This window comes from Lipotes vexillifer, unplaced genomic scaffold (genome assembly GCF_000442215.2).
Source record: "Lipotes vexillifer unplaced genomic scaffold, Lipotes_vexillifer_v1.1 scaffold71, whole genome shotgun sequence".
Taxonomy (NCBI): domain Eukaryota; kingdom Metazoa; phylum Chordata; class Mammalia; order Artiodactyla; family Lipotidae; genus Lipotes; species Lipotes vexillifer.
In genome coordinates this window covers 3,866,175-3,889,619 of record NW_006793703.1, presented here as the reverse complement: position 1 = coordinate 3,889,619, position 23,445 = coordinate 3,866,175, and the positions used below count along the sequence as shown (strand labels likewise).

Below are 23,445 nucleotides of genomic sequence, written 5' to 3'. Positions count from 1 at the left end.
AGAGCATAAATGGTAGAAATGAACATATCTGCGCTTTTGGCAGGATCACCAACCCTTGCCAGTAATGACTAAGGGCTTGTATTTTGTTTCAGTGCAGGAACTGGACATTCTCATATTTGAAGCCAGGAGAGTGAGACATGTTTTGGCAATGTTCTATGTGTTTAGTTTCTCTCCCTGTTCTCCAGTCGGTTGTAACCACTTCTAAGGGCTGATCTGACCTCTGAATCAGTACAAGCTCCGACTCGGCGTTCCATCGAAGGGTTCATCCTTTATTTCAATTTCTCTCTTTCTGCATTAATATCTCTCTTGCTCTCCCTCTGACTCTTCCTCTCATTTCATTTTTCTCTTAATGGGACACGATTATCGCTCTAGTCGAACAGAAAATCTTACTGATCAAGGGGCATATTGAAACCCTGTAATAAACTTACTTTTGAAATCTTGAGGCCACACACTTATTTCTAATAGAAGAGAAGTACATTTCTATCTGGAGGATAAACCTGATAATTATCTGGAAACATTATCTAGGCTGAGATAAAATTACCTCTCCATTTACTTTTTTTTCTTTCTTTTTTTGCGGTACGGGGGCCTCCCACTGTTGTGGCCTCTCCCGTTGTGGAGCACAGGCTCCAGATGCGCAGGCTCAGAGGCTGTGGCTCACGGGCCCAGCTGCTCCGCGGCACGTGGGATCCTCCCGGACCGGGGCACAAACTTGTGTCCCCTGCATCGGCAGGCGGACTCTCAACCACTGCGCCACCAGGGAAGCCCCTCCATTTACTTTTAACGTTTCTCTTTCATTCTGAGTTGCAGAAGGAAAAGTGTAAGAACCACCATTTGCCTTCTAGCATTTTCCACATGCTTTTCTAATTGTTCTAATATTAAACTGAAGCCTTCAAATCATATCAGCTTTGTAGTTTTAATGCAGGACTTTAGGCTGCATAGTTCTTTCCTTTACTCAGCTTGTAGCAGTAACAGCCAGGGACCCAGAGGACTCTGGGAAGGAAAGCTAAGGCTTGTATGTGTATCTGTGTGTCTGCGTTGCATATTTCACAGTCATATTAAAGATAAGAGTTTATAGACTAAATAGGAATCTGAATACTGATAAATACACACACACACATATATATTTTTATTTTTATTTTTATTTTTCCTCTAGGTTGAGAATAGCTGAATGGCTCCCACTGACTTATTGCTTACATGACTTTTGTCAAAAAATATATTTTTTTGGAAAATAAGTGAAGGGTAAACAAATGTTATTCATTTTAAGTTGCAGTATTAATATGCTGAACGTAAATTCTTGAAAAAACTTGCATCCACTGATTAAGAAGGTTAGACACGATCCTTACAATTGAATTTACTTGCTAAGTTTGCTTGTTGAATCATCCCTTGTAACTATTACAAATGTGCATCCCTCAGCTTATGAGGTTCTCTTATGACAATATACACAAGAATGGTTCTCACTGAATAATTTGTATTTGTATCCCTTTTTTCCTAAACTATTTAAAATTCTTAGGAGTATCGTTTGAGTTGAGCTTTCACTAAAGAATTAATTCAAAAATCCCTTGTTCCTTCCACACAGACACCCCTGCCTTGAGTTTTAATTGATCATTCTCCCAGGGACTTGCCCCAGAGACAAGTGTCTGGCTTTAGGTTTTATTTTCCTCTTTTTGCCTGGTCACACACAACTTCACCTCTGCCTTTGTTCATCATTGCAGCTTCCTCTGAATGTTTTCAATAATTACTTCAGCCTCGGATTTGATGCCCACGTCACACTGGAGTTCCATGAATCCAGAGGTGAGGACAACGTCCCATTTCCATCTCCCAGGGAGGAAGTTTCCAGCAGGTGTTTTGCATGTTCCGTTTTGTTCGCATTATCACTTAAATGTTGACAGTGTGTCTAATGCTGTCCCATTTGAAGCCTCTTGTTGACCCTGGGAGCTAGACAAGATTGGAACTTATTACAGATGTTACTTTGAGACCTCATTGTTTAGGGTCTCAAAGATGGTAAAGGTCAGGACCAGATGTTTACTCTGGGACTCAGGACTGCTAATCTTTAGGTTTGACTAGAAACTTTGAAGTTAGTGAACTACTAAGAAGTGATAAAAAGAGAGTCTTTCACTGAAGTCATTAGAATACTTACAGCTTCTCAAACCACCGATTATTAAAGTTCAGGACTTTATAACCAAGGTCATTGAAATCTTGTAGCCAAACATAAAAGTCTTCCCTATGTGCACAAAAGAGACAGCAGTCACCTTAGAACAGTACGGGGGCTGGCTATAGGTGGTTTAGGTTGAAAGAAAAGGGCTTGACGGTGATTGGATTAGGCATGGAAGGTGCTTGGAATCTCCACTGGACAAGGTAGTATGAATGAGGGCTGGTGGTCATTTAAGTACTAGGAGAGATGGAATCGAGATTTGGGGAAAAGCAAAATAACTTTTGAAAGAGAAATAAGATGAAATAATGACAAGTTACAGATTTCATCAAAATTTTCTTACGTCATTCAGAACTGAGAAAGTTTAGGATTTTGGCTTATGCTTTGAAGCCTCAATCTCTTGCTTTCTTGGTCTCTCTTGACCTCTTTCTCTTAAACTCTCTTCTTGTACAATACGTCTGTGTCTCTGCCTGTACCTAGTCCCTTGTGAATATGGTAACATGTAATCAAAATAATGCTTGGCTGCAGGTATAAGTAATTTGTGAGATAAAAGTCATAATGAGGGATTATTTTACTTTTCCTCTAGATTCTGCAAGAGCCTCTAAGCTTTTAACTCATAGAATTTGAAATACAGAGTACAAAAGGCTAAAGTTCAACTGTTCAGATTCCAGTAAAAATGCAGAGAAAGTTCTGATAACACTTTTATATACTAAAGATCAGGAATGGGGCTATAGGATTAAGGCTGTTAGAAGACAAAATAAAAGTAGTGTATAAACCTGTAATTCTCTTACTGAATTCAGCAATTTTGTTAGACTTTTGCATTCCTGGTTTCATGAGGCTCTGAGGGTCAACTTCTGAGCCAAATAGAAGCAGTACTGATTAAAGAAAGAGTCATAGTTTTCTCTGATTAACCAGAAAATCACAGATAGAAAGGTTGGTTGACAACAGAACCATAAATATCAAATACCCAAATCAGAAACACTGACACGCTCCACACCTCCCTGCTCTAGACAGTTCTCGGAGATTAGATATTCAGAGGGTCCTACATTAGGGCTGGCATTTATAACCTGCTGCCTTTCCTAATTTAAGGAGAGTAGATTTGGGGAAGTAACTGGAGATTTCTTTCTCCATTTCTTACCCCATTTATTTCTCATATTCTTTGGGAGATTCTGGATCTGGGCTTCCTAATAAAATCTTTACATTTCTTAACAGTACTTGTAAAGTAGTACAATTATCACTAATGCATGAACCTCCAAATTAGACATCGGGCCATGAAAACAGGCCTAAGTGAGTAAGTGGTGGACAGAGAGCTCATTCAAGGGAGCCTAATTTTTTGTCTTATTAATCTGAAAGTTATCCTAATGATATGTTTCCTTGCACTGTGGTGAAACTTTGGTGCCTCAGAATGAGAGGGCAGCAAAGAGAGACCTCACGGTGGAAAGACCAGGCTTAGAAAGAATTCCTGTGGGAAAGCGAATTTTTTCTTTTCTTTTAAACTATGGAACTATTTCATTTTAGAAAGGAACATACAAATTGTGGTGTATATGTCTGTCTACATCGTTTTATATGTGTGATTACAAAATAATTGGTTGAAAGATGCCAAGAGTTAATACTTTACTTTGAATACTTTATTGCTGAGGCTTAGTGTAAGTGCTTTCCTGCAATTGGAAAAGGAATTGCAAACATTTTCCCTGGAGGTAAGCCAAGGCCCTTGAGGAAAAACAACCACTGAAGAGCTGGATAAGGGAGGATTGCTGTTGACTGAGAGTAATGCATACCATATTTATGGAGAGGATATTGAGATGGTACACAATAAATATGCACAAACTACTGGAACCAGATTTGCTTGATATGCCTAGACCAGAGGTGTGGACTTCTTAGTATCTTTTAGTCTATCCTTTTTGCGTTAAGTAAAAAAAAAATAATAAAAATAAATCATTATTTATGATGAAAGGTATAATTACTCAAGCTATTATTATTATTATTTTTTTTTTTTTTTTTTACTGTTTTCCGTTTATTTGGATTTTCCCCATATTTTTAGCTGGATAGTCAAGAAATCTCAAGCTCAGCTGCAGAAAGAAGAGAAAGATAGCAGGCTGCATTTTCAATAGGGGCATACGTCCTTTGTTGGTAGATTGTGTGAGTGGCTGTTCTCAAGCCACGCAAACCATAGTTGAGACTTCAAACTGTTCTCAAATACAGCTGCTCAGGGACTGAGAGTTCATGACAAAACTTGTATCATTTGCCATCAAATACTTGCAGAGTGATTCAAAGCCCCATAAGAGCCATTACCAAAAAACAAACAGAAAAGAGCTTGCATAGAATAACCAATTAGTTATTAGTCCAAAAATACAATACATTGGGAATTACGCTAATCCATTTACATGCAATGGGTAGTAAAAACAAGTCTCACTAAAGCAGAATCTTAAAAAATTTAATTGCAGAAACAATTTTTGGCATAGATGTGAAATAACCCATCAAATTGACATGGGACAAATGCAGACTTTTGCCTTACTATTGATACTTATATTGATACTTATATTAGAAGGGACAATTAAAATGACCTTTATTTTGAGACAGTTTATTAGTGGCCTTACTGTGTAAATGCCTTTAGAATTACCAGTAAAATATCAAGCAAGGAGTAAAGATTGTCTTAACATTTTGATTGACTTAACATTTTGTATATAAAGAATGCAAACATGAATAATTTCATCAGATAGAAGGTATACGTAATTTGATTGGAAAGCAGAAGCTTTTTTATTCTCACAGTGGCTAAGCCATCCGTGGCTGAACTGTTGCATATCAGGACATGCAATTGTTTGGAACAGAATTGAGAGTTTTAATAGGATTGGTCATTTAATTGTCAGTTGGAGTCTTGCCCAGTGCTTTAATCACTACTGCATTATGACAGTGCTTGCGGAAAGTACATTGAAAATATTCCAATCTATTAACATATAGGCATGTTAACGATGATTATGGTTATCAGGTAGCAAAGCGAGGTCTCACTTTGCCAACTGCGTGAGTTAGATTGTCATTTTGGGGGGGACATGAAGGATATTAAACACATCAGACTCTTAGTCTGAGATTGTCTGCTAAAGTTGTACTGCCTCATTGAAGTTACTTCTTATTCAGAGGATTTGAGCCTCTGCAACAAGGTCAAGGAAATACAACTATGACTCTAGAGGAGGCAGTTTTTAAATCTGATTTAGGATTTGCTATTTTCACCGAATATACAGAGACATGCAGATCAGCATGTTTCAAAGGATTATGAATGTTTCATGATTCATATGGAGAACTGACAGATTTCTTTAAAAAGGTGTTCTTTTCAGTGGCTTGCCGAATTTCATCATCACCATCACTGCAAAGGACACACTGCCAGGCTCTTGCCCAGGTAGTAAGACTCAGGCACAGTCTGCCCTTGAGAAACTCTCACTGTCCGAGGTTCTCTGTAACCTTCTTTTCCATCTTGAACCTCAAAGTGGCATCTACTCATCATTCAAGACTCAAGTGTACTCGCCTCTGGAACGCTTTTCTGATCATTCCCTTTGTGTGTGACTCCTACTTTGTCTTACAGAGACATCTTTCTGTGGCATATACAAAAGGACATTTTATTTTTCATTTTCAGACCTGTCTCCCCCACTCTAAACAACATGAGGGCAAAAGACTATGTCTTTACTTTTATATTCCTTGTGCCATGTCCAGCGGCTGGTGTCTCAATGTTTGTTACAGGAACGGAATGTTTAATTGGAGGATGGGCCCGTATATGAAAGATAAATAAAAGTAGAAGGGAATATAAAGTAAGGGTAAGATTAGTTGTCCAGGCAGTGTATAATGTGGGAGTTTGGTAGGGACTCTTGGCAGGACAAAGGTATCAGAGGAAAGTTTCCAGAAAGGGTAGGAGGGAGTATAGTAGGAAATAAAGAAGGAGTTTGTTGTAGACAAGACGTAAAGTGGGCAAGGGCATTTCAGATAGGGAGGAAAATGAGTTTGTGATAAAGATATGGGTTAGGTGACCAATTAATACATAGTGCAGTGGTGTTAGAAACATGAAGATAGTGTTGATAAAAATATTTGTCCTTAATGGGAGATGACATTGGAAGGAAAGATTTTTATAATATATACAATTTGAATTGAAGGTGGCACTGTTACTGTGGGCATAGATTTTAGAGTCATTTATACATACATAACTGAAGTCTTAAGATTGAGTAGATATCCAATGCAGAGAATTTGGAAGATGTGTGTTATGTGAGGTTCAAATCACTTACTGGTTTTTATAAACATAGTGTTAAACTTATATTTACTCCCTAATAGGCAAGACCAATTTCAGACAAAAGTAGGGTTTAGGATTCCATTCTAACAGCACATATGTTACTGTGTTGTATACAAAGATGGGATTAATATATTAAACTATTGGAATGGATTATACCCAGGGTCTGATCATCATTGTAAATGGATTACATCCAGAGCCAAATCATTTAGATGATGAGATTTGGGAAGTATGAGCTAATGAGATTTAGATGAGATTTTTTGGATTTTGAGTTGATGCTATAATGGAGATGAGACCTTTGGGGACCTGGGAGGGAGTGAATGTGTTTTTCATATGTGAAGGATGTGAATCATGGAGTCCAGGAGGTAGACGATGGAGGTAGAATTTTGGTCTCCATGACCTTTGCCATCTGGTGTCACGCTTGCCATTCAAAGATAGGTTTGGGATTTGGAGACTTCCAGCTAGTCAGCCAGCTGTCTGATGAGAAATGACTTGGAGAAAGACCTACCCCTAAGAAGGGATTAATGATCATATGGGACAAAACAGCAGAAAGCAAATATTTGCAGTGGGTTCCTTTGGAATCTCTTGGAATTTTATTAGAAAGAATGTAAGGAAATAGCATTTCATTTGGGGATTTTATAATCCGTTGAATTCATGTGAACATTTTCCAATGCAAATTCTCGTCTAATCGTTTTATGGTCCTCAACCTATAAAACATTCAGGAACAAACTCAAAATTAAACCATTTCAGTCAGAGCTTTTGTTGTCCTATGCCCTGGGTCCATTCTGCAGGTCATCTGTATATATCTATATCTATATATAGATATAGGTATATTTATATAACTTCACTAAATCAAATGATGTTTCAAAGCCTGTCACAAATAACAGTACAGATGGCAGTTAGGAGTTTTTGCAAAATATGAAAGCAAATTCTCTATTAATTACTATCCAAATTCCCCATATTTAATTAAATTTGAAACTGCACAAATAGTTTATGGAAGCCATGTCCTATGGAGGTCAAAGCAAATAATTCCCCCTCCCCCTACTTCCCCTCCCTCTTTCTTCTATCACCCCTGCACTGTATCCCTGCCAGCCCTCTATTTTGAATAGAGTCCAGAGTGTTTCAGCCCTTAATGTGCATGTGAATCACCTGGAGAACTTGTTAAAGCAGATTCCTAGACCCCAGCCCCCAGACGTTCTAATTCAGTAGGTTCAGGGTAGAGCCTAATAATTTGCATATCTAGCAGGCTCCCAGTTGATGCTGCCACTGATGCCAGTTTGGGGCTACACTTTGCAGCACTGGACAACCATGCCAACTGCCTTTAACTAAGGGAAAGATGATGATGAAGCTGTTGGGTCCTTGGGATGGGGAGGGAGAGGGAAGAACGAGGGGTGCTAATCTAACTCACTACCTTTAATCAGGTCTTTAGAACAAAACTACCTTTTCCATTTTACAGAAGCAAATCCAGAGAAATTCAACAGTCGTTTTCGAAATAAAATGTTCTATGCAGGGGTAAGTATATATTTCATTTTTTGATGATTACACATTATTTATACTAATTCACTCATGGTAATAAAGATGCTAACTATACTCTGCTAATAATTACACATCTCAGATGTTTATATGTGTGTCTATATATGGTTAATGTTTAATGTCTTGGTTTAAGAATGAAAGTAAGTATGTATTTCTTAAGTTAGTTGGCAGAGAGTTCATCATCTTTGAACTTAAAAGCCCTGAAAGTTGTACTGAGGGGATGGTATTCAAGGAGTGGTGTGAAAAGCAAACATCAAAGCCAATCTAGAGAATGAGGAAATTAGGTAGACTGAAGGATGTATGGCATGTCTTGGGTTAGAATGTAGTTTTCATAGGGGTACGTATCAACTGACATTTGGATGAGAAATTGACAGAACATGGGAAGTTTTCATGGAAGCATAGATGAGATTAACGGGGCCCCCTTCTTTTTCCTTCTCCTCCTACTCAGGAACATCCTTGTGTGTGAATGCCTGGAAAGAAGAGAAGGGGCCTCTAAAATATTGATTTTAAAAGTGTGGCTTAAATTTTACCATTGGATAGAGGGAATTGAAGTAAAACGGGGTGAAATAAGACAATCTCAGTGGCAAGTTAAAGATAATATCAGCATCTAATGGGCAAATAGGAAGATCAGGAAAGGTAGTCACATCTCCAAACTGACCCTTGAAATTGCCTACATTTTCACTCTCATACTGTAATCTTAAATTTGATTATAGGTTACATTTTTTTTTTTTTTTTTTTTTTTTTTTGCGGTCCGCGGGCCTCTCACTGTTGTGGCCTCTCCCGTTGCGGAGCACAGGCTCCGCACGTGCAGGCTCAGTGGCCGTGGCTCATGGGCCCAGCCGCCCCGCGGCACGTGGGATCTTCCCGGACCGGGGCACGAACCCGCGTCCCCTGCATCGGCAGGCGGGCTCTCAACCACTGCGCCACCAGGGAAGCCCCTATAGGTTACATTTTGAAAACAGTGAAAGAATTCAACTTAGCCTCTGCAATAGTTTAGTTTAGATTCAGCAAAAGGAGAACTTGTCTTATATTTTTGCATAACTTAGAATCACTAGGACCTATCTATCTTACAGAAGTAAGGATTTGGCATAACCATGCAATGAAGATTTTTTCTTTCTTTCTTTCCTTGTATAGGCAGCTTTTTCTGATTTCCTACAGAGAAGCTCTAGAGATTTATCCAAGCATGTTAAAGTTGTCGTAAGTATTAAATGTGTTGACTCATTTCATTTAAATGTAAAAGGCATGCCCCCTAACATGAACCCCAAATACCAGTTTATATACTTAATCAGTGGGCTGCATAGAACTTTAACTGAATTGAGTGTAGTTTGTGCAACCAACGTTTATGAGCATTTAGTTATGTGTCAGGTGCTGTCTTAGTTGCTGAGGATGAAGTTAAATAAGATGACTGGCTTCACCACTGAAGAAACTCACAGTTGAGTCATGGGGAAGGGCACATAACTCTGGGCAGAACAATATAATAAATGTTTTTATTGGATTACTTACATAATATACTGGTGGCACAAAGGGAGAAATGAAAACTGCCTATGGTGCAGTCGGGGAAGTCATCAAAGGAATGAAGTTGAGCTGGCTCCTAAAGTAGAAAAAGATGCTCATCAAACAAGTATTTTTATTCCCAGCCTATCTGAAGAGTCTCCATCTTAGAAAAATACTTTGATTTCATTATTTTGTGGTCACTCACTCTCCAGCCTGGTCAAGGTCCTTCACCACTTAAGAGGTTTTTCTTTTTTGGTGCTATTTCCTTCTGGGTCTCTATCCCAGGTTTTAGGGATACTCATCTTGGAGGCAAGGGAGATGGGGAGTCATTTTTTCTCTAAGCGATATATTTAAAAATAGCATATCATTGATTATTAAGAAAGACAAGGTGTTTCCTTATAGCAGACAAGTTAAAAGAGGGAATGAACATGACTTTGCTGCACATACCTGCATAAGGAAAGAGAAACATGGAAGACAGAGAAAAATATATAGATGGGAAAGAAGGAATGGGAATATAGCAATGCTTGAATTTATCGTGGAATAGATAAAGAATAGCATTTGTGACGGGAGGGGACAGGACAAAAGGTATACATGCAGATAGAGACAAATATATGACCTTAAACTAATGGATTTATAGAGGAATACAGAGGAGCCTGAGAGGATACAAATTCAAATTTGTTGTCACCAATAAAGCCTATAGGAGACATGAATCTCGTAAATCAGTTGAAACAGAGTTTACCACTAATCACCCTTGGCATCACTTTCAGATGTTTCAGTTCTCATGAAATACCAACGAAAAGCAAGTATCCTATAGCAGTAGCGACTTTTGAAAACTGAAATATTGCCTTTTTAAAGCTAGATACAAGAAAGACACGTGGTCCATTGAACTGTGAAGATCTTGATTCTGATAAAATGATGGTTAGTTAAGTAGCAGCAACCTTGCCTCAAACTTCCCCTGTTTCTTCTTTGGCTGCCTTCAACCCAGCCAAAAATAAACTTTCCCTCCTCTGGCAGTATTTTTCACATTATTAGGAACATTGCAGCACCTGCCGGGAGAGCCAGTGAGCGGAGGGCAGTGGCCATATTGAATGGTAATGCTGTCCACTGTTTAACTCAGCTGGATGGAAATTAAACTCTATGCCGCCTCACCACTAGAAAGCTTTTCTCCCACATCTGGCAGTTCTCCTGATGAGAAATATCTCAGGCATGGTTGGCGGTATATCAGGGATTAAAAGAAGCTTGTAGAGAGGCCAAGGTGGCAGTCAAATAACTAGAAAAGATTTGATATCAGCCTGTACATGTAATATTCCAGGTGGATTGGTCTATGTAATCATCTCTTTCTTTTATGAAGAGAAAAAAAAAATAGAAACTAAGTCTGAACAATTCTGATTCAGTCCTAGGTCTATCTTTATGAGGTATATGACTCTGGGGGAAGCATTCAACCTTTCAGAAGAGTTAACTCTCCTCATCTGTAAAGCAGGCATACCAACATATGCATTTGAAGCAACAGTTACTGACCATTGTGCTGTGACACAGAGGGACACAAGGATATTTCTACAACGACATCATTGTATGTTTCCTGAGCGTGAGATTAAAAGGTTGGGGGTGGTTAGAGCAATTAGATGTACACATAACAGCAGACCATCTTATCTTTGCCACAGGGTGAAGTCAGTGTTTCCAAGGTAATAGTTAATAATCTCTCACATGAATACTACACACACACACACACACAGGACAGTAATGAAAACCTACATACAGCATTATTTTGTTCTACCTCACATGTGTCCTTCTTGTTGTGATGTATCAGTGTGTGAGCTTGTACACAGGAAGATATTTTGTACGCACATATTTTCCTTTGTGTGTTTGAAGTAGGGAAAAAGTTGAAAACTGCCGCTCTAAAGCGTTGTAAAGTTTAAATGCAATAATATACAAGAAAATTTTGTAAAACTCAGTACATTGTAAGGTGCCCATCCTCATAGAATTCGTTGAGTTTCCAGAATCCCTGATGAGTTTTTCAGGAGGAGAAAGTAGAAAATTTTTTTAGAAAATGAATTCTGTTCTAAATATTAAGTATAATTTTTTTATATAATTTTTTTCTGTAATGCAACAATACTGCTTTGCATGCTTTTAATGTATCACATGCTATTTTTAAAAAGTTCAGTTGCTTTCAACACTCAATTTTGATCATTTAAGATGTCTACATTTTTTCTTCACTGGTAGAGCCATCTATCAACTCATTTCAAGTCCTTAAATTAGGAGACCTCATGTTTATTTAAGTATCTGAGAGTGTTGTAAAAACACCTTCAGTCAATGTCCAGAATTTGATTCCTATCTAAAAAATATTTGAAAATACTTTGTTTATTTAGGATTGTAAGATTTCCCAGGAACAATTTTTGAGAATGCTCATGAAACAAAATTAGTCTGTGTTAAGATCAGCTGGGAGGAGAAATAGACAACCTTGACCACTAGCAGAGTCATTTTACCTGGCTTGAAACCCCCTCTGAAGCCATCCTTAGAAATTAGCAGGGATCTTAGGAATGCTTTACCCTCTCTTCAGCAGCGAAGACAGTGGGGGAAATTCTGTGATGAGGGTGTGAGGAGAGCAAATATAAAAGCAGGCTTTATACCTTTGACATTGAGAGGCCTACAGTCATGACTAGAGTGTTCCTCTTTTGGCTTTTGTCACCAGTGGGAAATGAGACAGGGAAATGAAACCCCTTTCTTTGATTAGTCAGATGATGCTCTTGAGGAAAGTACTAACTGGTGAGGGAAGCCACACACAGAGGTATTGAGGCCAAGCCACCCTGAGGCTCTTGAAACCCAGGGTCACGGCCAGGTTCAATAAAGCGGTTTATCTCAGAGGACCAGTCACAGTCTGTAAGAGATTAAATTGATAAGAGCAAATCACTAATTAGTGATTGCTAATACTAATTTATAACAGATACTTTAAAAAAAAGCATGCAGGGTATATTCCTTTTAAACAGTGTTCAAAATATTATGTCGAATATTTTCAAAATAAAAATTATCTCAAAAAGCAAATAAAATAAATGGTCACATTCACGACTATTGTTTGAATCAGATGACTTTGGTAGAGACTGCTACTGCCTCAACTTGAGGATTCATCCTTTTTATTCTTTTAAACGTTCATAAATTTTCTAATGTTGATACTACAAGCCAATTTATGCTATCCAATAATAATCCAAGGTTAAGAATGATGATAGTTCCTTTGATTGTGAGACCAGAGAAAAATCATTTTGGTCAAATGGCAGCTTTGTTTTTACATTAAATCAAAACAAATCCAAGCCCAGAACCCTGGGTCTGGGAAAGTTATAATCAGAATAAATTTTTAATCATAGTAATGGGCATCCACTTCAGCAGAGACAGGGACAAGGGGAAGACCATGGTACATGCTGTTGTCACCCTAGTTGTCTTTTAGACTTGAGCCTACTTCAGAATCCTTGCTTTTTCTGCTTTGATTGTTGCAGTGTGATGGAACAGATCTCACCCCAAAGATTCAGGAACTGAAGTTCCAGTGTATAGTATTTTTAAATATACCCAGGTAAGCTCTGTTCATATTGTTTCCTTGGTTTGATGTGAACTCCATTTGACTTAAGGTTTTCTGCTTTCATTATAGAAAATTTCCAGGTACAAACAATGAAAAACAGTTATTTTAATGGCTTATTAAGGGTTTTCGAGTCTGATAATTTTGTTCTCCTACTTGGTTTGTTTAGTGTTCTCTGTGGTATTTTTGTGTTTATGTGATACGGCATGCATGGTGTATACTTACCCACCCTTAAGAAGCCCAGGCAGCCCTCTGGATTGGAACATTTTAATGTAGTTCTCAATTACTGACGCCTTCCATCCCCTCACCCCTCACCCAGGAATGATAGACTTGAATAAATCCCTGTTCTCAGTTTCCCAAAAGCTATTAGGCAACCATCCAGCCTGATTTCAGCATGGAATTCATTCAAAATAATTGCCAGATGATTACTTTGAAAAAATAGGATCAATTAGAGTAGCATTTTCTAGCCAGGATGTCAACTCTCTTTGGTGCTCTTATATACCTCAGGAGAAAGGGATATTTAAGATTAACTAGTCTCAAAATAAGCATGTATCTCAGTGACATCAAATTAGATTCTAGGCTCCCAAGCCAAGATTTTGAAAGGGGTGGATCTATGACCCTTTGTTATTTGCAAGCCAGACAACTCAGACACAAAAATCCATGAGCAAGTTCTGTTTAGACTGAATTTAGTTGAAATGAGAATTGTGTGTAAATCTTTGGCTAGGAAAATATGTTACAGTCTCCTGATTACTTTTGGCAGTGCTCAGTGTAGCCCCTTACATCCTGTTCCAGAAGTATTTTCATTTTAGTTGTCCAAGTAGAAGGCCTAGTAGATTCTCAGGAAACATTGTTTATTAGCAATAACAACGCTCTTCTCTTTTTCTTCTTGCTCCTCCCCCATCCCCCCCTCTGGATTTTGCTTCCCCCACTTTTCAACTTCCTTGATTTCCCCTTCCCTTTCTAATCTCACATCTTTGTCTCATCCGTCTTTCACTCCTTCCGTCCGCTTCAGTTACCTTTCCTTCGTCCTGGGGTACTTATTGCCTTCGTTCTGTGTATATTATTGATGCTTACCCACCTCAGTTCCATTTCCCTTTCCTATTGGCATGTATATGTCTCCCTCCAAGACCAAGTTCTGAAACCACCTATTGATAACAAACGGTATGTGATAGAAAGTAAGCATTTGTGAATTACAGAGTGAGACATGTGGATAAATAAGAGAAAGTTGGGCTCCATGGGATGCTGTTGTTGTAAAATTTTGCCCCATTTTCATAAATTGATACTTGGAGGTGATAGATTCATTTTCTTTTTTATTGGGAGGTGTGAACCAAGAGTAGAAAGATGTGTGATATAAACATTGGATCGAACTATAAGTTAATCCCCAATGATAATCATGGGAAGACTGGAACAAATTTAATTCTGTTTTTACTGTTCTCTTGCAGATATTGTGCTGGCACAATGCCTTGGGGGAACCCAGGAGATCACCATGACTTTGAACCTCAGCGTCATGATGATGGTTATATTGAAGTCATTGGATTCACCATGGCCTCTCTGGTGGGCAGTGCATCTATGTTATTGAAGCGTAATGTACTTTAGTCAGAGTTAGACTTTACTATTCATTTTATAGTACCTTGGTATAATGTTCTTTCCTGGCTTATCAACTTTATGCAATGTAGAGTTGCTAGGGGAAAACAAAAACAAAAAGTAATTCTTCACGTCACTAAAAAAATTGATGCATATTTTTTGTTTAAACTTCAAAGATAAATGAATATTATGTGTTAATTATCCTGATGAATTTTCTACCAGAATGAAGTGGAAGGTTTCCATGCTAATTAAAAAGCATTATGCCACAGACATATCCTAGCATTGATGCAGAAACCTTGCCATTTGATACTTTTTTGGTTTGCTGAGTACTTGAGTGCTCAGATAATAAGGAAAGTGGTCATTTGCATTCATCTCCATCTTGCCTGCTTAAGCATAAGATGGGCGTCTCCCTTATCACAAAATACCTGAATATAGAAAAACATCATTGTGTGACATTAATGAATATTCAGTTGCACAGTATCGAGATCACCTTGCATTTTAATTTTGTTTGCTGGCCTTAAAAAAGTAAACGTATAGTATAACGTCAGTTTCAAGCAGGTTTTAGCCATGTGTTTCAACTTATTATTGAATGATGAGGAAACCAATTAAAAAGTTTGCTTATCATTTTATCCGGTGTAAATCAGGCCACACTATCAGTTTGTAAAGCAAATTAAAATAAAGCTTCTACTTGCACTTGGCTAGCACTTGGTTTGTGCCATACCTTATGCCTCAAAGCAAGAAGGTTGTATTTCTTGTCCTGAACAACCCAAAACAGCTCTTTTTCACTCATCTTGTGGATTCCAAATGACTTTTCCTCCATCACCTCGAATTAGTGAGATTTAACAGAATACCCTATTGTGATTATGGCAAGAATGTCCATCGCCTGAGATGGTGATGTTGCTTGTTACATGTGCCATGTCTACAATGAAATGGCCATTAGGTGTAAAAGATTGCTCTAGGATTGATCTGATTTTCAGAGTTGTAGCTCATATATAGCTCTTTCTCTCCAAAGGTCTTTATGCTAACTATAGGTAAGACTCATAAAGACTCAGCCAAGAGCAAATAGGAATAAGTCCAGGTAGGGTATGTGCCAGGGAGAATTCTTGGAGGTGCCCAAGACAAACCTGGCCACATGTGTTTTACTCATTCATTTATTCATTAATCCAGTGACCATGTATTGAATGTTTACTGTGTGTGAGAGCTTCCTAGTCCTGGCTGTGTGGTAGAAGGCTGTCAGGGAATGTCTAAGAGAAGATGATCCCTTACCTAGGCTTGGGAGGGCAAGGAGAATATTAAGACACTTTCCCATTGCTCTCAAGATCAAAATCTAAATCTTTATCACAAAATTGAGTTTCTCTCTGATTCTCCATCCTTTTCCACTGCCCTCTTTGTTTTCTAGCTCGTTGCCTGTCAAGTCAAGTATAGCTTTGGACATCCCTTGCTTCTTTTGTACCACAGGGACACTGCACATGCTGCCTCTCTCTCAAATGTTCTTTACCCCTTCATCTTCTATAACTTCTCAGTCTGTCTGTGTGTCAGGTTCTCTTTATAGTCTTTTTCTCGTTTGGGTTGTTTCTGCTTACAATTATGTAATTAAAGTCTGAACAAGAAGGAGATGGCAGAGTGAAACTGGGTAATTAGAGGAGAATTTAATGGAGGGACTCTTTACAAATAGTGCACTAGGTTTATGAGAAGCAACAATGGATGGTGTTGTATCCCTGAGCTAAAGGTGCAAAGGCAGGGAAGCAGTCAGTTGTACCAGAAAGAGAACTATTTGGGAAAGACCACCTGTTTTGCAGGAGTAGTATTTGCTAAGTGAAAGCAGCCATCCTGTGCCAGCCTGGCAGGGAGAGGGTCAGAGACATCAATACAATTCTTGCCCTCCAGATCTTCGGCCGTTGTCTCCCTCTGGAGAAGTCTAACAGAAGCCGGAGGACAAGGGACCCATTAATACAGTCTAAATGGGTCAGTTTCACAGGACAAAAAGGAGCGCAGGGAAGGGGTGGAGTGCTGGGTGGGAGTGGCAGATGGTGGGTATCCATCACTCCAGTGTATCTCTGGTACACAGCAGCGAGCCTGATAACCTGTAATTGTCAACGAGTAAATGGGACAGGATGAATGAATTTTGCCAGGAGGAGATGAATGGACTTGGCATTCTGGAAAAAAGGGAAATTTACATACACTTGGTAGTATTAGAGTTCATAATCTTCTGTGGAGACTACAGTTAGTCTTATGTAGCATAAAGGTAGGTGAAAAGTGAGAGTGATGTAGGTGATGCTGGAGAGGCAGGCAGGGGTGCGATCACGAAGTGCATTATAGAATTTATCGAGGAGTTTTGACTTTGAGGAATTAGTAAAGTGTGTTTTTTTTATTTAAAAAAATTTTGTAACGTCTTTATTGGAGTATAATTGCTTTACAATGGTGTGTTAGTTTCTGCTCTATCAAAAAGTGAATCAGCTATACGTATACATATATCCCCATATCCCCTCCCTCTTGCATCTTCCTATCCCACCCCTCTAAGTGGTCACGAAGCACCGAGCTGGTCTCCCTGTGCTATGCGGCTGCTTCCCACTAGCTATCTATTTTACATTTGGTAGTGTATATATGTCCATGCCACTCTCTCACTTCGTACCAGCTTTCCCGTCCCCCTCCCCGTGTCCTCAAGTCCATTCTCTACATCTGCGTTTTTATTACTGTCCTGCCCCTAGGTTCATCAGAACCATATATTTTTTTAGAGTCCATATATATGTGTTAGCATATGATATTTGTTTTCCTCTTTCTGACTGACTTCACTCGTATGACTGACTCTAGGTCCATCCGTCTCACTACAAATAGCTCAATTTCATTTTTTATGACTAATATTTCATTGTATATATGTGCCACATCTTCTTTATCTATTCATCTGTCGATGGACACTTAGGTTGAGTCCATGTCCTGGCTATTGTAAATAGTGCTGCAATGAACATTGTGGTACGTGACCTTTTTTGAATTACGGTTTTCTCAGGGTATATGCCCAGTAGTGGGATTGCTGGATCATATAGTAGTTCAACTTTTAGTTTTTTAAGGAACCTCCATATTTTTCTCCATAGTGGCTGTATCAATTTACATCCCCACCAACAGTGCAAGAGGGTTACCTTTTCTCCACACCCTCTCCATCATTTATTGTTTTTAGATTTTTTGATGATGGCCATTCTGACTGGTGTGAGGTGATACCTCATTGTAGTTTTGATTTGCATTTTTCTAATGATTAGTGATTTTGAGCATCCTTCCATGAGTCTGTTGGCAATCTGTATATCTTCTTGGCAGAAATGTCTGTTTAAGTCATCTGCCTATTTTTGGATTGGGTTGTTTGTTTTTTTGATATTGAGCTGCATGAACTGCTTGGATATTTTGGAGATTAATCCTTTGTCAGTTGCTTCATTTGCAAATATTTTCTCCCATTCTGAGGGTTGTCTTTTCGTCTTGTTTATGGTTTCCTTTCCTGTGCAAAAGCTTTGAAGTTTCATTAGGTCCCATTTGTTTATTTTTGTTTTTATTTACCTTTCTCTAGCAGGTGGGTCAAAAGGGATCTTGCTGTGATTTATGTCATAGAGTGTTCTGCCTATGTTTTCCTCTAAGAGTTTGATAGTGTCTGGCCTTACATTTAGGTCTTTAATCCATTTTGAGCTTATTTTTGTGTATGGTGTTAGGGAGTGTTCTAATTTCATTTTTTTACATGTACCTGTCCAGTTTTCCCAGCACCACTTATTGAAGAGGCTGTCCTTTCACCATTGTATACTCTTGCCTCCTTTATCAAAGATAAGGTGACCATATGTGCGTGGGTTTATCTGTGGGCTTTCTATCCTGTTCCATTGATCTATATTTCTGTATTTGTGTCAGTACCGTACTGTCTTGATTACTGTAGCTTTGTAGTATAGTCTGAAGTCCAGGAGCCTGATTCCTCCAGCTCATTTTTCTTTCTCAAGATTGCTTTGGCTATTTGGGGTCTTTTTTGTTTCCATACAAATTGTGAAATTTTTTGTTCTAGTTCTGTGGAAAATGCCAGTGGTAGTTTGATAGGGATTGCATTGAATCTGTAGATTGCTTGGGGTAGTATAGTCATTTTCACAATGTTGATTCTTCCAATCCAAGAACATGGTATATCTCTCCATCTATTTGTATCATCTTTAATTTCTTTCATCACTGTCTTATAGTTTTCTGCATACAGGTCTTTCGTCTCCTTCAGTAGGTTTATTCCTAGGTATTTTATTCTTTTTGTTGCAGTTGTAAATGGGAGTGTTTCCTTAATTTCTCTTTCAGATTTTTCATCATTAGTGTGTAGAAATGCAAGAGATTTATGTGCATTAATTTTGTATCCTGCTACTTTACCAAATTCATTGATTAGCTCTAGTCGTTTTCTGGTAGCATCTTCAGGATTCTTTATGTAGAGTATCATGTCATCTGTAAAAAGTGACAGCTTTACTTCTTTTCCGAATTGGATTCCTTTTATTTCTTTTTCTTCTCTGATTGCTGTGGCTAAAACTTCCAGAACTGTATTGAATAGTAGTGGTGAGAGTGGGCAACCTTGTCTTGTTCCTGATCTTAGTAGAAATGGTTTCAGTTTTTCACCATTGAGAGTGATGTTGGCTGTGGGTTTGTCATATATGGCCTTTTTAATGTTGAGGAAAGTTCCCTCTGTGCCTACTTTCTGGAGGATTTTTAACATAAATGGGTGTTGAATTTTGTCAAAAGCTTTTTCTGCATCTGTTGAGATTATCATATGGTTTTTATTCTTCAGTTTGTTAATATGGTGTATCACATTGATTTGTGTACATTGAAGAATCCTTGCATTCCTGGGCTAAACCCCACTTGATCATAGTGTATGATCCTTTTAATGTGCTGTTGGGTTCTGTTTGCTAATATTTTGTTGAGGATTTTTGCATCTATGTTCATCAGATATTGGCCTGTAGTTTTCTTTCTTTGTGACATCCTTGTCTGATTTTGGTATCAGGGTGATGGTGGCCTCGTAGAATGAGTTTGGGAGTGTTCCTCCCTCTGCTGTATTTTGGAAGAGTTTGAGAAGGATAGGTGTTAGCTCTTTTCTAAATGTTTGAAAGAATTCGCCTGTGAAGCCATCTGGTCCTGGGCTTTTGTTTGTTGGAAGATTTTTAATCACAGTTTCAATTTCAGTGCTTGTGATTGGTCTGTTTATATTTTCTGTTTCTTCCTGGTTCAGTCTCAGAAGGTTGTGCTTTTCTTAGAATTTGTCCATTTCTTCTAGGTTGTCCATTTTATTGGCATATAGTTGTGTGTAGTAATCTCTCATGATTCTTTGTATTTCTGCAGTCAGTTGTTACTTCTCCTTTTTCATTTCTAATTCTATTGATTTGAGTCTTTTCCCTTTTTTTCTTGATGAATCTGGCTAATGGTTTATCACTTTTGTTTACCTTTCAAAGAACCAGCTTTTAGTTTTATTGATCTTTGCTATCATTTCCTTCATTTCTTTTTCATTTATTTCTTATCTTTATGATTTCTTACCTTCTGCTAACTTTGGGTTTTTTTGTTCTTTCTCTAATTGCTTTAGGTTTAAGTTTAGGTTGTTTATTTGAGATTTTTCTTTTTTCTTGAGGGAGGATTGTATTGCTATAAACTTCCCTCTTAAAACTGCTTTTGCTGCATCCCATAGGTTTTGGGTCATCGTGTTTTCATTGCCATTTGTTCCTAGTTTTTTTTTTATTTCCTCTTTGATTTCTTCAGTTATCTCTTGGTTATTTCGTAGTGTATTGTTTAGCCTCCATGTGTTTGTATTTTTTACAGACTTTTTCCTGTAATTGATATCTAGTCTTATAGTGTTGTGGCCAGAGAAGATACTTGATGTGATTTCAGTTTTCTTAAATTTACCAAGGCTTGATTTGTGACCCAAGATATGATCTATCCTGGAGAATGTTCCATGAGCACTTGAGAAGAAAGTGTATTCTGTTGTTTTTAGATGGAATGTCCTCTAAATATCAATTAAGCCCATCTTGTTTAATGTGTCATTTATAGCTTGTGTTTCCTTATTTATTTTCATTTTGGATGATTTGTCCATTGGTGAAAGTGGGGTGTTAAAGTCCCCTACTGTTATTGTACTACTGTCGATTTCCCCCTTTATGGCTGTTCGCATTTGCCTTATGTATTAAGGTGCTCCTGTGTTGGGTGCATAAATATTTACAATTGTTATATCTTCTTCTTGGATCGATCCTTTGATCATTATGTAGTGTCCTTCTTTGTCTCTTGTAATGGTCTTTATTTTAAAGTCTCTTCTGTCTGATATGTTAATGGCTACTCCAGCTTTATTTGATTTCAGTTTGCATGGAATATCTTTGTCCATCCCCTCACTTTCAGTCTGTACATATTCCTAGGTCTGAAGTGGGTCTCTTGTAGGCAGCATATACTACAGGTCTTGTTTTTGTATGCATTCAACCAGTCTGTGTCTTTTGGTTGGAGCATTTAATCCACTTACATTTAAGGTCATTATCAATACGTATGTTCCTCTTCCCATTTTCTTAATTGTTTTGGGTTTGTTTGTTTTTTTAGGTCTTTTCCTTCTCTTGTGTTTCCTGCCTAGGGAAGTTCCTTTAGCATTTGTTGAAAAGCTGGTTTGGTGGTGATGAATTCTCTTAGCTTTTGCTTGTCTGTAAAGATTTTCATTTCTCCATCGAATCTGAATGAGATCCTTGCTGGGTACAGTAATCTTGGTTGTAGCTTTTACCCTTTCATCACTTTAAATATATCCTGCCACACCCTTCTGGCTTGCAGAGTTTCTCCTGGAAGAGCAGCTCTTAACCTTATGGGGATTCCCTTGTATGTTATTTGTTGGTTTTCCCTTGCTGTTTTTAATATTTTTTCTTTGTATTTAATTTTTGATAGTTTGATTAATATATGTCTTGGCGTGTTTCTCCTTTGAATTATCCTGTATGGGACTCTCTGCGCTTCCTGGACTTGATTGACTACTTCCTTTCCCAAATTAGGGAAGTTTTCAACTATAATCTCTTCAAATATTTTCGCAGTCCCTTTATTTTTTTCTTCTTCTGGGACCCCTATAATTTGAATGTTGGTGCATTTAATGTTGTCCCACATGTCTCTGAGACTGTCCTCAATTCTTTGCATTCTTTTTTCTTTGTTCTGCTCTGTGTTAGTTATTTCCACTATTTTATCGTCCAGGTCACTTATCCTTTCTTCTGTCTCAGTTATTCTGCTATTGATTCCTTCTAGAGAATTTTTAATTTCATTTATTGTGTTGATCATCATTGTTTGTTTGCTCCATAGTTCTTCTAGGTCCTTGTTAAATGTTTCTTGTATTTTCTCCATTCTGTTTCCAAGATTTTGGATCATCTTTACTATCATTACTCGGAATTCTTTTTCGGGTAGACTGACTATTTTCTCTTCATTTTTTTGGTCTGGTGGGTTTTTACCTTGCTCCTTCATCTGCTGTGTATTTCTGTGTCTTCTCATTTTGCTTAACTTACTGTGTTTGGGGTCTCCTTTTCGCAGACTGCAGGTTTGTAGTTGCCGTTGGTTTTGGTGTCTGCCCCCAGTGGGTAAGGTTGGTTCAATGGGTTGTGTAGGCTTCCTGGTGGAGGGGACTGGTGCCTGTGTTCTGATGGATGAGGCTGGATCTTGTCTTTCTGGTGGGCAGGACCGTGTCCGGTGGTGTGTTTTTCAGTGTCTGTGAACTTATTGTGATTTTAGGCAACCTCTCTGCTAATGGGTGTGGTTGTGTTCCTGTCTTGCTAGTTGTTTGGCATGGGGTGTCTAGCACTGGAGCTTGCTGGTCGTTGAGTGGAGCTGGGTCTTAGCGTTGAGATGGAGATCTCTGGGAGAGCTCTTGCCAACTGATATTACAAGGGGCTGGGAGGTCTCTGATGGACCAGTGTCCTGAACTCGGTTCTCCCACCTCAGAGGCTCAGGCCTGACACCTGGCTGGAGCACCAAGACCCTGCCAGCCACACAGCTGGGTCATCCTGGAGAAGATGGACTGAAGCCAGGAGAAAGCTAGAGGATGGGAGACCTGTCAGAAGGCCTGTTTGATGAAATCAGGCAAGGTTGGTGACATTCTATACCTAGGATCTACTCGCAAAGGGAAAAGGGGTGCCTCGGGAAGCCGAGCACGTGCTTCCACCTAAAGTGAGTTTTAAGAATAAATTCTTGTTATGGAAAAAGTTCAGTGTCAAAACAGACAGTATATTGGACCCTCATGCACCATCCCGTAGCCTCTGTAATTATCAGTTCATGGACAATTTTATTTCTGTCCCCAGCTATGATCTTCTCTCTTATATTATTTTGAAGTAAATCCCAGACATTATATCATTTTACCCATGAAATTTTCTCAATGTGTTTTTTAAAAGGTAAGATTTTCTTTTGTGGATACAATCACAACATGTTATCTCAAAAATTAAAATAATAGCTTCTGAATATCACTAAATACTCAGTATTCAAATTTTTAATTGTCTTGCAGATGTCATTTGTTTTCTTATGCTCTGTTTGTTTTCATCAGGATTCAAATAAAATGCATTCACTGTGATTGGTTGGTATGACACTTAAGTCTCTGTAGGTTCCCACCCACCCATCTCTCTCTCTCTCTCTCTCTCTCTTTTTTTTCCCTTCATTTATTTATTAAAGAAATATTTGTCCTGTACTGTGCTGATAACATCCCCAACGTCTCAATGACGTGTTCTTCTCTCTTCCCTGTTTCCGCTAAGTTTATATTTGGATAGAGATTCATCAGACACATTTTTTCCCAGATCTCTTTTGTAAGTAGTGTTTTATTCTTCCAAAAGAGGATATGTAATGTCTCGTTCTCTCTCTCTCTCTCTCTCTCTCTCTCTCTCTCTCTCT

The 23,445-nt window shown here is 38.3% G+C and overlaps 1 protein-coding gene across 1 annotated transcript in view; it reads left to right on the top strand.

The window, feature by feature from the left end:
- Nucleotides 1–23,445, top strand: part of DGKI (diacylglycerol kinase iota) — a 467,563-nt gene that overhangs the window by 277,900 nt on the left and 166,218 nt on the right. The window contains 5 exon segments of the mRNA XM_007466658.1: nt 1,713–1,791; nt 7,873–7,928; nt 9,084–9,146; nt 12,929–13,002; nt 14,448–14,559. Of these exon segments, the coding sequence (XP_007466720.1) occupies nt 1,713–1,791; nt 7,873–7,928; nt 9,084–9,146; nt 12,929–13,002; nt 14,448–14,559 (384 nt within the window).